The sequence below is a fragment of the Neophocaena asiaeorientalis genome, unplaced genomic scaffold, assembly GCF_003031525.2.
Source record: "Neophocaena asiaeorientalis asiaeorientalis breed wild unplaced genomic scaffold, Neophocaena_asiaeorientalis_V1.1 scaffold230, whole genome shotgun sequence".
NCBI classification, from domain to species: Eukaryota; Metazoa; Chordata; class Mammalia; order Artiodactyla; family Phocoenidae; genus Neophocaena; species Neophocaena asiaeorientalis.
In genome coordinates, this window is record NW_020175186.1 from 5729571 (window position 1) to 5745357 (window position 15787).

The 15787-nt window shown below is 35.6% G+C and overlaps 1 protein-coding gene across 1 annotated transcript in view; it reads left to right on the forward strand.

Annotated features, from left to right (window-relative positions):
* The window catches only part of LUZP2 (leucine zipper protein 2), a 428758-nt gene that overhangs the window by 382261 nt on the left and 30710 nt on the right, over positions 1–15787 (forward strand). Inside the window, exon 9 of the mRNA XM_024764721.1 lies at positions 5440–5607. Coding sequence (XP_024620489.1) covers positions 5440–5607 — 168 coding nt within the window. The remainder of the gene's footprint in view (positions 1–5439; positions 5608–15787) is intronic.

A 15787-nucleotide genomic window follows, 5' to 3' on the forward strand; every position in this document is an offset into this window, starting at 1 on the left:
CTTCACACTCTAACTTGGTTCTCATTTCATATTTCTCGTGAAAGAAGTCTCAGTTTACTCTCCCAATAAAAGCAATAATAATTTCAAGATCTAAGAATCAATATTGGTTTTCCAAACAATCAATTATTTATTTGGCAGTATCTTATGAATTATAGTTAGCTTCAGCTACTGGAGTGTAAAAACAACTTTATGGTTTGGAAACTATCTCTCAAATTCTTATGTTAAAAGTTTCTATTGCATCTGACCCTCACAAAATTTCACCCAGGACAGCATGCATTATTACATTGTATTACAGATGACACAAGTTAGGTGATCTGCACAGACTCCCAGGACAAAGTAGTAAATGAACAAGAACTGTTCTTGCCACAGTGTGTCTGGCACACAGCAAGAGCATAATAAATAGTTATTGATTGAATAGGTAGATGAAGGTAATATAACTTCATAAGTTAACACACATGCTATTCATCCTACATACAAGGGACATAGAGATCACCTAGAGCAGAAAAAGTAAAACTGCTGAATGACTTTATAGGATTCATAGAGCCAATTTCATGGTGAAATAAAGGTGAGGGGAAAGGCTTTGGATTCACAGTCCTTCACGATCTTTCCAAAGCCAGCTGTCATTGATGCACCCAGATCTCTCTGAGGACTTCACATCTTCATGTAAATAAATGAAGGTAGACATGAATATTACCTTGTGAACTTTTGTCAGGAGGTGAGAAATTAGGGACACTGTTGTCTTTGCAATATATATCTTCTTGTTCCCCCCAAAAAGCATTTTTCTGAGAAAAGTACTCACATACAGACACACACACAAAATTTCCTTCTAAATCTCCCACCATCTCAAGATCATATATATAAACAAAAATTTCTTATAAGCTTTACATATTATACAGCATAAGCAGTAGTATTTTAATGTCTAAAATAATACTTTTTTGTATTATATAATATACAGGATAAAATGAGAAATATTTCATTATTTTCTCACATAAAACATATCCTCTGGAGGGTTTGCTTTATTTATTCATTTAACAAATATCTGTTGAGTTAGAAACCAGTGATTCTCCAAAAAAATACCGGCCCTACTGTGTAGCACAGGGAATGCTGCTCAATGTTGTGTAATAACCTAAATGGGAAAAGAATTTGATAAAGAATAGATACATGTATATATCTAACTGAATCACTTTGCAGTACACATGAAACTAACACAATATTGTAAATCAACTATACTCCAATATAAAATAAAAATTAAAAAAAAAAAGAAAAAAATACCAGCCCTCAAAGAAATTACATTGTAACAGAAATAGATATAACGATAAGATTATATGCATTTATGACAAGGGCTTCATAGGACATAATTTAAGAAATGTGATAGAGACTTTGAAGAAGATAATATGTGAGCTGAAACATACATTTCAAGTGGAAATTTCCTATGTAGATGTTTGGAAAGAGGGTTCTGCAGGCAGAAGAAACCGCAAGTGTAAAGGCCCTAAGGTGGGAATGAACTTGGAATGTTCAGTGGGCTATAAATAAAGGACATTGTGACAAGCAGGATCTTCATAAAGACTTTGCATTTTACTAACATGCGGCAAAGGAAGTGGGAAAAGTGTTTTGGTGTGGGGAGAAGATCAAGGGCAAAAGTAAGGCTGATCTTAAGAAGGAATAGGTTGTAAGATCTAGAGCAAAGTATACTTTATATGGTTTACATTGTATTTCATTAGGTGACATCTTGTTCCAGTGAACTTCAAAGTGAACAATGACCTTACCTGCAATTTTAAAACAGACTACAGCTAGCAGTACAAATTAAAATGTAATGACCATTTTGGTGTAAAAATCGTTATCTGGGTCCTGCTCATGGGATGGGTCAAGCCAAACCTGAGTAGTGTCAGTAACAGGCTCTGTTAAGTTAGAGGGACTAACTAGAAAGACATGGACTTTTTTTTTTTTTTTGGTAGAAAGATGACCAAACTGGGACAGCATTGCTCACAGAAACCTGTGGTCTCTAGTAGGAAAAATCTACAATATAATGAAGGAGAGGAGCCAGAATCTAATATAGGAGGCCAAGTCATAGGCTTGTGATCCCAAAAAAAAAGAAATGAAATCAAAAGCTAAGAGATTAATAATAGGTTGAAACATAAGAGCAAAGATAACTTACTACACTGCAATGGATATGAAAGGTGAGGAGTTGGAGGTTATATCTATGTGTTGTTGACACTACCGTCCAAGGTGACCCTGAGAATGTCAGGAGGTCTGTAGGAGCAGAAGAGATGATTGCACCAAGTTCAGATGATTAAAATTGTAGCATATATGCCTATCCCATTGACTGTTCCATTGGAAAATTTGTCTTGCCTAAACAATATTTACTGAAAATGAACTATTAGCTTGATGCTGTTCATTATTTATTTTCGGCATCCGAGTTCAGCCATTACTCAGGAATTTGTATATTATGTCAACATATACTTTGTGACTGTTATAGATCCAACTTTTACATATATACTGTAAGAGAAGCCATGATAAGAATGCAGTGAAAAATAACTATCCTGCATATACTTAGATAATACTTCCTGCATTATCTAAGCATTGAAAAGCTACATTTCAAAGCCATGTTAGCTTTGAGTGCTGGCCAAGACCTGCCTGACCTCGTCACGTTAGCTCTATTTCCATTGTCTAATGATAATATAAGAAAACGAAATATATTTAAATTGTTCAATGCCATCTGGAATATTTCACTCCTGACACAGTACCCAGTGCCATGATCTCTTATTCTGTAGTGAGAGAAGGGAAGGGTCATCCAAGATTATAACAAAGAATCAATAGGAAGGGAAATCTGAGCCATTACTTCATTTCTTTTTACTGATATAGCTTGTCAGTTTCTTTCCCTGACAAAAGAGAAACAACATTTTCACCTAAGTCATTTATTCAAAAAGCTTTTTTGTGTGTGTTCCTTCTAATGTGTCAGGGATTGTGTTATGTGCTAGCTATACAGTTCTGAACAAAATAGGCAACTTATACATATGTATATACATATAAATTAAAATTAATGATAAATTGTATGAAGGAAACAAATAGGATCAATCATAGAAAGTAATTAAGTGGGGAAAGGGCAAGAATCTAGCGACTCAGGCAAGCAAATAAAAGGGACCATTTTGAATATAAGGTTACCATTCAGCTTAGCTCCTTCTCGTCCACTTAACAAAGCCCCTCCATTCTAGTTCTTATCAGATTTTTATTTTGTCTTGGACAACTTGACAGGGCAAGATTAATGAGAAGGAGGTACTTGTTTGTCCTATTGCTTATATATCGCCAGTTGCTGCTCTTACTGTTGCCTTTTAAAAAATCTCTTGATATGACCAGAGAGAGATTTCTTTAACTGCTATTCTAGCAATAGACAATCTCATCTTAAGGATAAATTTTATACCACTTATGAGTAGAAAACACAGAGGTGGGCATTGGTAAGGATCAAAGTCATAGTCACTTCTCTCAAGAAATTGACCACAAGGGCTTTATAGGAGACAAGAAATAGGATGGGATGCAATATGCAGGTGTATTCCTGATATCATATATAAAAGGCAGTAGTTTGGTTGGGAGTATACTACTTTGACAGGAAGAGACAATAGACTTTGCTGCTTCATTGATCCATGGGTACAGTGAAAGGGTAAACTCCACATATGCCAGTTTGTCCAGGGATATGGCTTTAGCACCTAATCTCTGTCTTCATCTCTCTCACCCCAAAGACCGTATTTCATATCTTGAAGTGGATATTTATGTGTTATTGTCTTACTAGGGTCTATGCATGTCCCCAGTTACCACTGAGTTACCATGAGATTTTCCCAAGGTTGTATGTCTGTCTGCATTTTTGCACCTGGGGATGTCTCTGTCATTTTTACTCAATTCTGTATCATTTTTAAACCTTGTCAGCAATTTAAAATATTTTTAGCAGTGGGATTTGGGGGTTAGATGGGAGTTAGAGATGGTTGTCTGCCTTGGGATGTAAACCTAAAGAAAAAATAGTCTGCAATAAATGCTGGAGAGGGTGTGGAGAAAAGGGAACCCCCCCACACTGTTGGTGGGAATGTAAATTGGTACAAACACTATGGAGAACAGTATGGAGGTTCCTTTAAAAACTAAACATACCATATGATCCTGCACTCCCACTCCTGGGCATATATCTGGAGAAAACCATAATTCGAAAAGATGCATGCACCCCAGTGTTCATTGCAGCACTATTTACAATAGCCAAGACATGGAAGCAACCTAAAAGGCCATTGACAGAGGAATGGATAAAGAGATGTGGTACATATATACAATGAAATGTTACTCAGCTAAAAAAAAGAATGAAATGATGCCATTTGCAGCAACATGGATGGACCTAGAGATTATCATACTAAGTGAAGTAAATCAGAGAGAGAAAGACAAATACTATATGATATTACTAATATGTGAAATCTAAAAAAATGATACAAATGAACTTATTTACAAAATAAAAACAGATTCACAAACTTAGAAAACAAACTTATGGTTACCAAAGGGGAAAGGTGGGGGAAGGGATAAATTAGGAGGTTGGAATTAACACATATACACTACTGTATATAAAGTAGACAATCACCAAGGATCTCCTGTATAGCGCAGGGAACACTACTACTCGATACTCTATAATGACCTATATGGGGAAAGAATCTAAAAAAGAATGGATGTATGTATATGTAACTGAATCACTTTGCTGTACACCTGAAACTAACACAACATTGTAAGTCAACTATACTCCAATATAAAATTTTTTTAAAAATTAAGAAAAGTTTCCTTTATAGTGAAAGAGAAATAATGATGCCAGTTTCACAGACGTTAGAAAGCATAAAGTTATTTTTTGTGAAAGTGCTTAGAATATTATGATATACTATGTTAATAGAAAATGTTGATATTGTCACTTACAATCACATCCAAATAACTCCTACCACTTAGCAGGGCCCTGAGGAAATAAGAGTTGTATCAGAAATTGAGTGGAGGTACAGGCCTATCTGAGAAACACAGAAGCCTACATCACAAGAGGAGTGATTTGTAATAAAGAAGGTTGTTGCTAATAGAAAGATGGCAGGTTTCTAAGAAGGACATGTTCCACTTTAAAGTGACCCTAGAGTATATTTCCTTGCCAGCAAAGTATCATGATTGAAATCATGTCAGTTCAAGGGGAAAATGTAAGATATGTCTCTGAATTCCAGTGTTCAAAATATATCATGAAACACATTAGCTCCTAAAAAACAGACTGAGTGTGTATTAAACGGCACGTCGTAATGGAATTTATGTTAGGCAGTTGCATTTGAAATTAATACGTATTTGTGTAGGGAACAAGTGTAGGCTAGGAGGAAAGGGAGAATCTAATCAGGTAAATGATGACCAGAACCGCATGTAAACATTGTGTTGTGATCTCTCTTGTTTTCATAGGCGTCGCAGCTGAAAGCAATGAAAGAGACGGTACAACTCTGCCTCTCAACTGTTTTCCATGATCAACCTCCTCCCCCTTTGAATCTCTTCAAGCCGAGTCCAACTCGGATATCAATTCCATCCATGCCAAATGACACTAAGATTGCAGATGCAAGGACAGGAAGCAAGGTACACTTTATTTGTGCTTCGAAAAGTAAAATCGAGTAAGGTACTCACTTTACTTCATTCTGTATTGTCATCAAAGTGAATCCAAGTAAGATATCAGATTCATTGAAAAATCAGGAAGTGAATGGGAGATAGTAACCCAGTTTGTAAAGTCTTCATAGTCACTTGGAGAATGTTGGAAAACAACTTTTCTTTAGTAGAGAGCCAGCTGTTTCTTAGGCAGGATTATTATTATTTTTATCATTATTTTACAATAGTTAAAAGAAAATATCTTGTATTACATTCCAGTATACACCAGAGGTCTAATATGGAAAATACTTTCTCCTAAGGTATAACCACCATCTTTACAAAAGTGGATAAAGGTATAACCACCATCTTTACAAAAGTGGATATGTTTTTCAGAAATTAAGTCTGTAGTTCTCAACATTGCCTGTACATTAGAATCCCTTGGGATACATCTTTTTAAAAAATCCTGATACTTGGGACTCACCCTGGCCCTGTTAAAACAACTTCTTTCTGGTTTGGTTCCAGTCATCATTAGTTTTTAAGAGCTCCTTAGGGTATTTTGAGATCAACTGACTTAAGCAAATCTTCCTTGCAAATCCCTACCACCACCCTACTTTAGACAGGACAAAGGAGGCCTTTCAGTTCTGCTTTTGTTTTTTTGTTTGTTTGTTTGTTTGCGGTATGCGGGCCTCTCACTGCTGTGGCCTCTCCCATCGCGGAACAAAGGCTCCGGACGCGCAGGCTCAGTGGCCATGGCACACGGGCCCAGCCGCTCCGCTGCGTGTGGGATCTTCCTGGACCGGGGCACGAACCCGTGTCCCCTGCATCAGCAGGCAGACTCCTCAAGCACTGCGCCACCAGGGAAGCATTCAGTTCTGCTTTTGTTTCAATCATCAGAACCTTCAATCTGCAGGCTCTACATTTAAATAAATCTTGGTAAACTGAAATAGTTATTGCAGAAAGGAGTTTAGTTTCAGGCAGTATACTTGAAAGTGATGGTTCTCTTATTACATGCCCCAGGATCATTTGCTATTAAAATAACTGTTATAGATACCAGTCCAACTTCTAAAGCAAATCTCCAGTGGACTGGGGGAGGGTGGGCAAAAAACCCTGAGAACCACTGTTACAAGTACCTACTGATGCATTACATCTGGGGCTTTCTTACTGCTTGTTTCTGTGATTCCTTATATTTGGATGAAAGGGGATATGGACAAATTGTAGATTAGGGAAATACTATTTTCAGGATGAAGAGTCAAAGTTAAGTAAAACAAAATAAATTTTCTAATGTTCTGTTTTTGTCTGTAACTGGTCGATTTCTCGATGACAGATTAATCTGTATAATCTCGTTTTTCTGTCAAAATCATTTTAAAATATGTATTTCCATTTCATATTATTCTCTTGGTTTTTATTACGTCCTGAAGGCTCTCAAAAAATTTTAGGCCAATATTTTTCTCCTTTATATCTTTCTGAACCTCTTTTGAAAACTCTAGGTCTACAGTATTTTTTTAATTCAACCAAACTCAGGGAAGAAAGTTGCATTAATAATGTATTTTATTTATGTTTAAGAAAAATCCTGGGTAAATTTATTGAAACGGGTCATTGGTTGAATGCACAGCTACCCACACAATCTCCCCCACCTGCCAGGAAGCCACATACTGCCTCCACTTCATGTTAGTCTAAGGGAGGAGCAAAGATTCACCCTTATTAAGTCCAGTGACTTTGGGAAAAGCAGCTTCGTCAATTTATGGGCACATTACACTTGTCTCCAACTCAAAATACATTTATTTAAGCCCATTAGTAAAACTGGGCTCTTTATGACCCTGAATGTGTAGAGGAAATTACTGATTGTTACTTTAACTGATTTACTATTAATAAACATATGTCCTGTCATTGAGATAAATAATAAATATTTATTATTTCTCTTGGCTTATCACAGGAAAACATAGGAAGCATTTAGATGCACGTGTCTTAGAGATTGCTCATTTTTCAAAAAATAATAACAGAAATCCAAAATGTTTAAGATAAAGTTCAATAAATCTAAGTTGATGTACTGTAGAGCGTTTCATTTTACAGATTAGCATTAAAAGCTTCTCTGGCATTTATGTTTTGCTCATAGCCTTTATCTTTTCGATAGTGGTGGAAATTATATTTTATGTATACTTGGGTTTTGAATCTCTATGCAGGCACCTCACAGATAATATTTGAAAAATCCTGAATAATAAAATGTGATAAGGGTGTATGTAAAAGAAGCAAACTTTTCAGTCATGAAACAATTTTTCTCTGAATACCAAAAACATAACTTTTAAATGAGGACATTTAACTGCTAAGTCTTCAGAGTTGGCTAATTATAGCCACAGTGATATTATGTACCTAACAGGGAGCTGACTGGGAGTGTGTGTGAGTACATCACTTAACCTCTCTGTGACTCAGTTTCCTCAATGCCTATTTCAAAGCATTGTGACATGAGCATTACAAATCATAGTTTTTCTTATTTTCCATGATATATGGCTATTCTCATCTACATTTCTTTAAAATCTTCACCTCTTCTTTGAAAGGAGAGCGGTATTTGAATGGTTTTTCCTGAAATCTGTGAAACACATCCAAGTAAGCAATTTTCAACCTACATTTGGAAAAAAGAAATATAGCCCCCAAAATGTCATTTTATTTTTATTTTCTCTTCCAGAAGATTGGATAATGCAGACAGATTTTTTTATTGCATCATGCGTGTGTGTGTATATGAATACATATGTACATATACATGTATACATATAAATTATATTCACTGTGGATTTTAAAAGTCACAAATTTCATTAGGTAGGCAGTTCAATATTATGAGAATTTATTGATGAAAACTTAAAAAATAATGTACATGTTGGTAATTTTTTTAAAATTCTGGAGCTTGTCTGCTACATAATCTTTTAGTCCTACAGCTTAAGTTTCTGCTGAGGAAACTCAATCAGGTTTTTCAGCCTCCTTTCCTTCACTGCATTCTCCATTGCTGACATGCCTACTCTATGATTCAAGTGAATTTTTTCTTGCCCTCCTAGTTAGAATTATTTTTTCTATTCTCAGTGTTCTAAGAGCACAGTGTTTATTCTGCATGGCTCTTGGTCATACCTTGAATACAGTGATGGCTGCATACTTCTCTCCCCTTAAGGGAGATGGCTGTGCTTAGCTCATGGATTTGCTCTACGTTATTGAGTATCCAAAGCAACATTGCCAGAGAATTCATTTGAAATGTCACTTGCTGCATTTCTGTTTTAGTCATCTCAGGTTGCTATAACAAAATGTGATGGACTAGGTGACTTCAACAACATACATTCATTTCTCACAGTTTTGGAGGATGTGAAGCCCAAGATTAGGCTGCTGCCTTGTTCATTTCTTTATGAGGGCCCTCTTCCTGGATTGTAAACAGCTGCCTTCTAGCTGTGTGCTCATATGGTCTTCTCTAGGAGTGTTTGCACAGAAAGAAAGATGGATCTCTATCTCTCTCTTCTTTATAAGGGAACTAATCCCATTATGAGGGCCCTACCTTCATGACTTAATCTAATTACCTCCAGAAGGCCCCATCTCCCAATACCATTACACTGGAGGTCAGGGCTTCAACATAAGATTTTGGAGGACACATTCAATCCACATCAGTGTCCCTCTTCTCATTGGACATTTTCCTTAGAAGTTAGAAAATAAATATCATTGATTGCTCATTAAGTGCCAAGTATTCAGCTAAATTGTTTTCCATCTGTATGTAAGGACTATGCTCATCACTGGAGACACAAACTTGAAAGGACACAACCCTGACCTCTTGGAAATTGTAGCCTAATTTTCTGTAAAGAGAAAACAAGGAAAATATGCAAAGGGTATGTAGTAGATCAGGACATTTTTTTGTATTTGTTTTTTTTTAACTTTTTATTTTAATTTTCATTTTTATATGGTGTACGGTTGATTAACAATGTTAATATTGAGCAGAGTTCCCTGTGCTATACAGTAGGTCCTTGTTGGTTATTTTTAAACATAGCAGTGTGTACATCTCAATCCCAAACTCCATAACTATCCCTCCCCCACCGTGCTTCCCCCCCTGGTAACCATAAGTTCATTCTCTAAGTCTGTTTCTATTTTGTAAATAAGTTCATTTGTATCATTTTTTTAAAGATCCTGCATATTAGCGATATCATATGCTATTTCTCTTTCACTGTCTGACTTACTTCACTCAGTATGACAATTTCTAGGTCCATCCATGTTGCTGCAAATGGCATTATTTCATTCTTTTTAATGGCTAAGTAATATTCTATTATATATATGTACCACATCTTCTTTATCCATTCTTCTATTGATGGATATTTAGGTTTCTTCCATGTCTTTGCTATTGTAACAGCACTGCAATGAACACTGGGGTGCGTGTATCATTTCAGACCATGTTTTTCTCCAGGTATATGCCCAGGAGTGGGATTGTAGGATCTTATGGTAGTGCTATTTTTAGTTTCTTAAGGACCCTCCATACTGTTCTCCATGGTGGCTGCACCAATTTACATTCCCACCAACAGTGTAGGAGGGTTCCCTTCTCTCCACACCCTCTCCAGTGTGGATTTTTTGACGACAGCCATTCTGACTGGTGTAAGGTGATATCTCATTGTATCAATAGTTTTCATTTGCATTTCTCTAATAATGAGCAATGTTGAACATCTTTTCATGTGCCTCTTGGCCATCTGTATGTCTTCTTTGGAGAAATGTCTATTTAGGTCTTTTTTTTTTTTGACTGGGTTGTTTTGGTGATATTAAGCTGCAAAAGCTGTTTGTAAATGTTGAAGACTAATCCCTTGTCTGTCACATAGTTTGTATTCGGATTTCCATATTCCAAATAGCTTTGATTAAAGATAAAGACTAAGGAGATACCTGGATCCAAATGCACATGAGATGATGTCTTTGTTATAAGATATATTTTATTATGTATAAAATACTGTTCCAACGGAGAGGTAAAGAGCAAAGATATGAGCTAGGAGATCTGATTTAATTATTTTGTATAAAATGACTCTAACTGGAGTAGAAACAAGCAAACCACTGACAATTTCACTGATCCAGGCAGATGACAGTGATCTGATCTATGGTGCAGAAGTGGAAATGGGATTCCAAATGTAACTGAGGCATAGAACTGCAGTGACCTAGTGATTAAGTGAGATGCATGAAGAGAGAAAATCAAGAATAACGCTCAGTGTTTACATTCGTTCGCCGTGAATACAAAAGACAAGAGGAGCTTTTTTAGGCAGAACCCAAAGTGGTTTGTTTTACAACACTCTAACTATTAGACACCTTTCACACAATCAAGTGTCCATATCCAATAGGTGTTTATACATTTAAATCTGGAACTGAGGGACAATATCTGAGTGGAGGTAAAGGATTTGGCATCATCACCATAGACAGCAACTAAATGTTGGAAATTAAATTTCCTGATGAGACAATGTAGAATAAAAAGATATGAGGATCACAAAGGACACCAGACAAGAGGAATAATTTAAATGGTTTTATGTATAGTATAATAGATGAAATGCTTATGGTAAAAGTGTACCCCTTCCCCTTATCTTTTTTTGAGTTACTCTTTATTGTATATTTGAGCTGAGAACCATGACTTTTCCCTGCTTGTTTTACCAGTACAAAAAAGCAGAATATGCATGTCATTGTATATATTTAGAATGGTGAATACTCCAGTGGTCTGCTGGAGATGGCTCATACACACTTATAAAAGCTAGCTGTTACATTTTCAGAATTTGTACTAGTCAGCTCTTAAAGTTACTATTAAATATTAATTATATACACTTAAAATTAAGGAAATCATACTAAAAGCAAATGTAAATATCAAATATACTATATCATGCTATTATCTCTGAAGATTCTATGTCTTGAAGATATTATGTCTTTGGGATCCATGTAGTGGAAATACCATATAATGGTATTCTACTGGTATCTCTGTCTACCTTCATGTTCATTGATATCACCTTGGTAGATTGAAGTTGGTACTGTTTATTACTATAGAAATTGGCAAACACTACAAATCAAGGTCCTCCTAACTCCCAGAGTTAGTGAATGACATGCTCCTCTGTGTGTGTGTGTGTGTGTGTGTGTGTGTGTGTGTGTGTTAAGCCTTTAAGATGGGCCTACTGGGCATCATTGATAATATACAAATAATACATATTGATATACAAATAATACATATTGATCAACATATTAATTTATCTTTGACTTGTACTGTTTGTGTAGTAGAGCTAAATGTCCAGAAAAGGGAAACTAATTATTAAAAATCTTGTTCAATTTATGGCACATTCTGGAAAACTAATAATTTTTATATATCCATTGTACTGTTTTACTTAATTATATTCACTTTATTATAAAATATTAAATGTTACTTTATATAACTTAGAAATTATATAAATGTAAGAGGAAGAACAGGAAATGTATTACTGAGAGTCTACCCTTTTAGGTGAAAACTATGAATTATTAATACAGCAATGTTGTTGGTGTTTACAGCTGCACGATAGAGGGTTTAAGAGCTAGGATTCACTCCATACACCAGTGAGATGATATTTACTGGGAGGATTAAACAAGATGAGAAAAATGCTGGACAAAGCCAGTTGCCAGGCTCCTCCCTTCCTCTCTCCTCTTCCCCCTCAGGGCTGGTATCTCTGCAGGACAGGATGCAGAGGAACCTAAGCTCATCTGGCTGGGTCTCTGCTCCTCCCTGCCTTGGTCCCTCTACTGGGACAGGGGCCTCAGGAGAGGGGATGTGGCTGCTGCCTGCACCAGGCTCCCACAGGTCTTATGGCTTAGGGAGATGGCTGAGATGACCACCACGGGGTCATCTGCTTCCTGGGCTGAAACTCACCAATCACCACATCAGGGCAGGGAACTATAAAAATAGAAAAGGCTTGTGTTTCTGTCCCAAGTGTTCCAGCCAAGACTCTTGAGGGCCCAGAGGGACTTCTGCCTATGTAATTAGGCTGTGCTTTTCATTTACATCTAAGAAATCGTGTATAATGAACATAAATACAAGGGAAAAAAATTTAGAGAGATAAGATTCACTAGTCAGACTAAGTAAACATATTTTTTCTACAACTTTCTAATTTTGAAATCTTGATCAACTCAACTTCTCTGAGACTAAGCTTCCATATGTATAAAATGAAGACAATAACAGCACCAACCTTACAGAACTGTTGGGAAGATTAAATAAGAAAATTAACATACAGCATTTAGCATATGTAGTAGTGTCTGACACTGAGAAACAGTCAATAAGTATATGAATTCATAAGTACTGGAGATGAGGATAACACTTTGAGAAGATTTAAAGAAGGTTTCTGGTAGGATATTAATTAAAACAAAAACTATTGTGCAGATGTAAGAACACATTTATTCAAATAAGTACAACTACAGCTTTTTTAGCATAAAAGTGTGGATGCATCCTCACAATACATTTAATGTCAGTGATCACAATTGTAAATGCTGTAAAGAAAGGAGAAAATTGAAAGAGAGCAGAAATGAGAAGCAATTCAGAAAAGTAGTGTAGATTTAAAAAATGATGAAATTGTGTTAGGAAAGCTCATTATTTCATTCCCACCCCAGGCAGTCACCATCTTCTTTGTTTTTCTTTCCATGCAACTCACTGCCTTGGATTTAGCTGCAGTTGACATTGGTAAAGGTCACAACCATGGCATCAACTTAATTGGACAAGGATGATTTGCTTATTTTTTTTTTTTCCAGTTTGGTAGAAATGCCAAAGTCATTTTAGGGCAGCAGGCAACAGTGGCCCTATTCAGGAGCTTGAAGGCATCCAAGTGAAAATTGCATTCTGCTTGGTTCCCGGAGGTTTAGAGCAAGGGGGATTTGTATTTCACTTTTTCTGCCAAAAATCTGTTGCAAAGTAATTTCTAAGGACTCTCAAAACAGTGCACCTGAAATCATCATAGACCAAAGGGTCTCAACCTAGGCTGCATTTTTTTTTAATCATTGGAAGCATCATTTATATCTGATGTCAATACTTACATTTTAATATAATTCAGCAGAAGTACAGGCTAGTTTGGGGGATTATTTAAAGCTCCCAGATTATTTATATTTACAGCCAAAGTTGGAAACTATTAAAATTCTTACTCTAGGAGTAGGAAAGGAATCGAAGAAGTAAGGCTGCCCTTTTCCTCCACTTTCCTGCTTCTGGAAGAGATTTCCCAACGAGCCTAAAGGTTTTCAATTTTAGACAGATCTGTTTCTCTATCACCTCTCTGTCCTTAGCTAACCATTTAGTTATCTGTAACACCAACCAGTTTGTGTTCTTTCCATGCTAAAAATACATGTTTTATATCTTTGTACGTCCAGGATTATTGTGAGAATAAAGATGAAAACACGAGTCTAAAACATTTGTATAAAATATAACATTACATCTAAGAAATTTTGTTTGGGTTTCATTTTTGGTCCGAGGAGGTCATAATTGCTTGCTTAATTACTTCCCAGCAGATGTGGCATATATGTGGCAAGGAAGTTAAGTCTAAGTTAAAATTATATAATATTTCACTTGTTACTATATAAACATACATATTATATATGCATATAATATAAATATTTTCAGCTAATGTTGTAAATTATGATATATATTTAATCTAGTAAATATAAAAATTGAAGCAACAAGGGCCCTTTGATGCTTTCTTTCTATTATTGGTGTGCATATTTGTACCCTGGAATGGTCTGAAACCAGATTTTCATTTATTCTTCATCCTTGATACATGTATAATAAGAATATTACTTATAGAAATTGATTAGTTGGATACTTCTCTGAATGTATATGTTAAAGACATATGTTATGTTATGAAGGTATATGTTAAAGACATGTTATGTTATGAAGGTATATGTTAAAGACATATGTTAGCAAATCCTTCTGAAATTAAAATAACATAAGAATAAAACATTTTTGGTAGAAATGTTAATTTACATAAGTCTAGGAAGACATATTGATATTCAGAGAAAACACTACTGAATATCTTTTATGTTAAGAATGACCACCAGTTTCCATTTTCCTCTTTTTTCTTTTATAATTGAGATTTTAACGGTTATACACATTTCTTAATGTTTGTAACAAAATTTTAAAAGGCATGTAGTTGTAATCCTTTTTTAAACAGTTATTCCAGTGACTTTCTGGCCTGAAATTTGTATGCAAATTTTTCTTAAGAGTATATCAAGTACCAATATCTTCAAATGTTGATACACTGTTATATCGTAACTCTCACTAATTTACAGTTTAATATAATATACACTACAGACTCAAATTTTCAATCTTTCATAGCACATTAACAAAGTTACTAGGGAAATTGGACTACCACTACCAAAGATGTTACAGAGTACATGTAAGTCTGACAGGAAGAGCCAAGAGCAAAGAGCAGTTTTCTTTAGGAAACAACTATACTAAAAAACATGAGAATAGAAGTAATTTAAAATGTTCAAAACATATTCAATGCACAACTGTGACTCCAAATTGTCATTTAGTGTACTGAGTATTATAGGATATAAAAACTACTGCCCCACCTATGGATGTTAAACTAATACTCAAGACAATCAAAACCTCCTGTATTCAATATGCTGCTCTTTTCTGGTTGTACCAAAACAAACAAATAAAAACATCACCACCACCAACACCACCACCAGCAAATAATTTCACCTCTTAAAAACAAAGCATTTACACTTTAAAAAAATGTGATAAGGTGAGATTCCCTCCTTCTTAAAAATGTTTCTAGAGCTACTAAAAAACTTGCATTTAAAAAATAATTGATAGAAATATTCTCTTGGGTTGTACGAGAAGGGAGACAGGAACCACTGACATGATATGGTATACATGCTATTAATCAGACTTGGCGTCTTTCTCCCTGCTTCATCAGAGGAGATGGACTCTCCTATTTAGTTTCTCCGTTTTCTGCAGCTAAATATTCTTTATTATCGTGATTAGCCACTTGAGCCTCTTTACCTTTTTTTTGCACTTTTTTTTGGTAAAGATTCATCCATTCCAGCCACCTTTTTTGGCTGCAAATACACGTTTGCATTAGAAGGTTAAATGACACCATCAACACTCACCTCTTGCGATGCTTGATTACCACTCCCTTTGACAGACCAGACCTTCCTCTTGGGCATCCTGGTGAAGAGGGCTCCTGCTGGA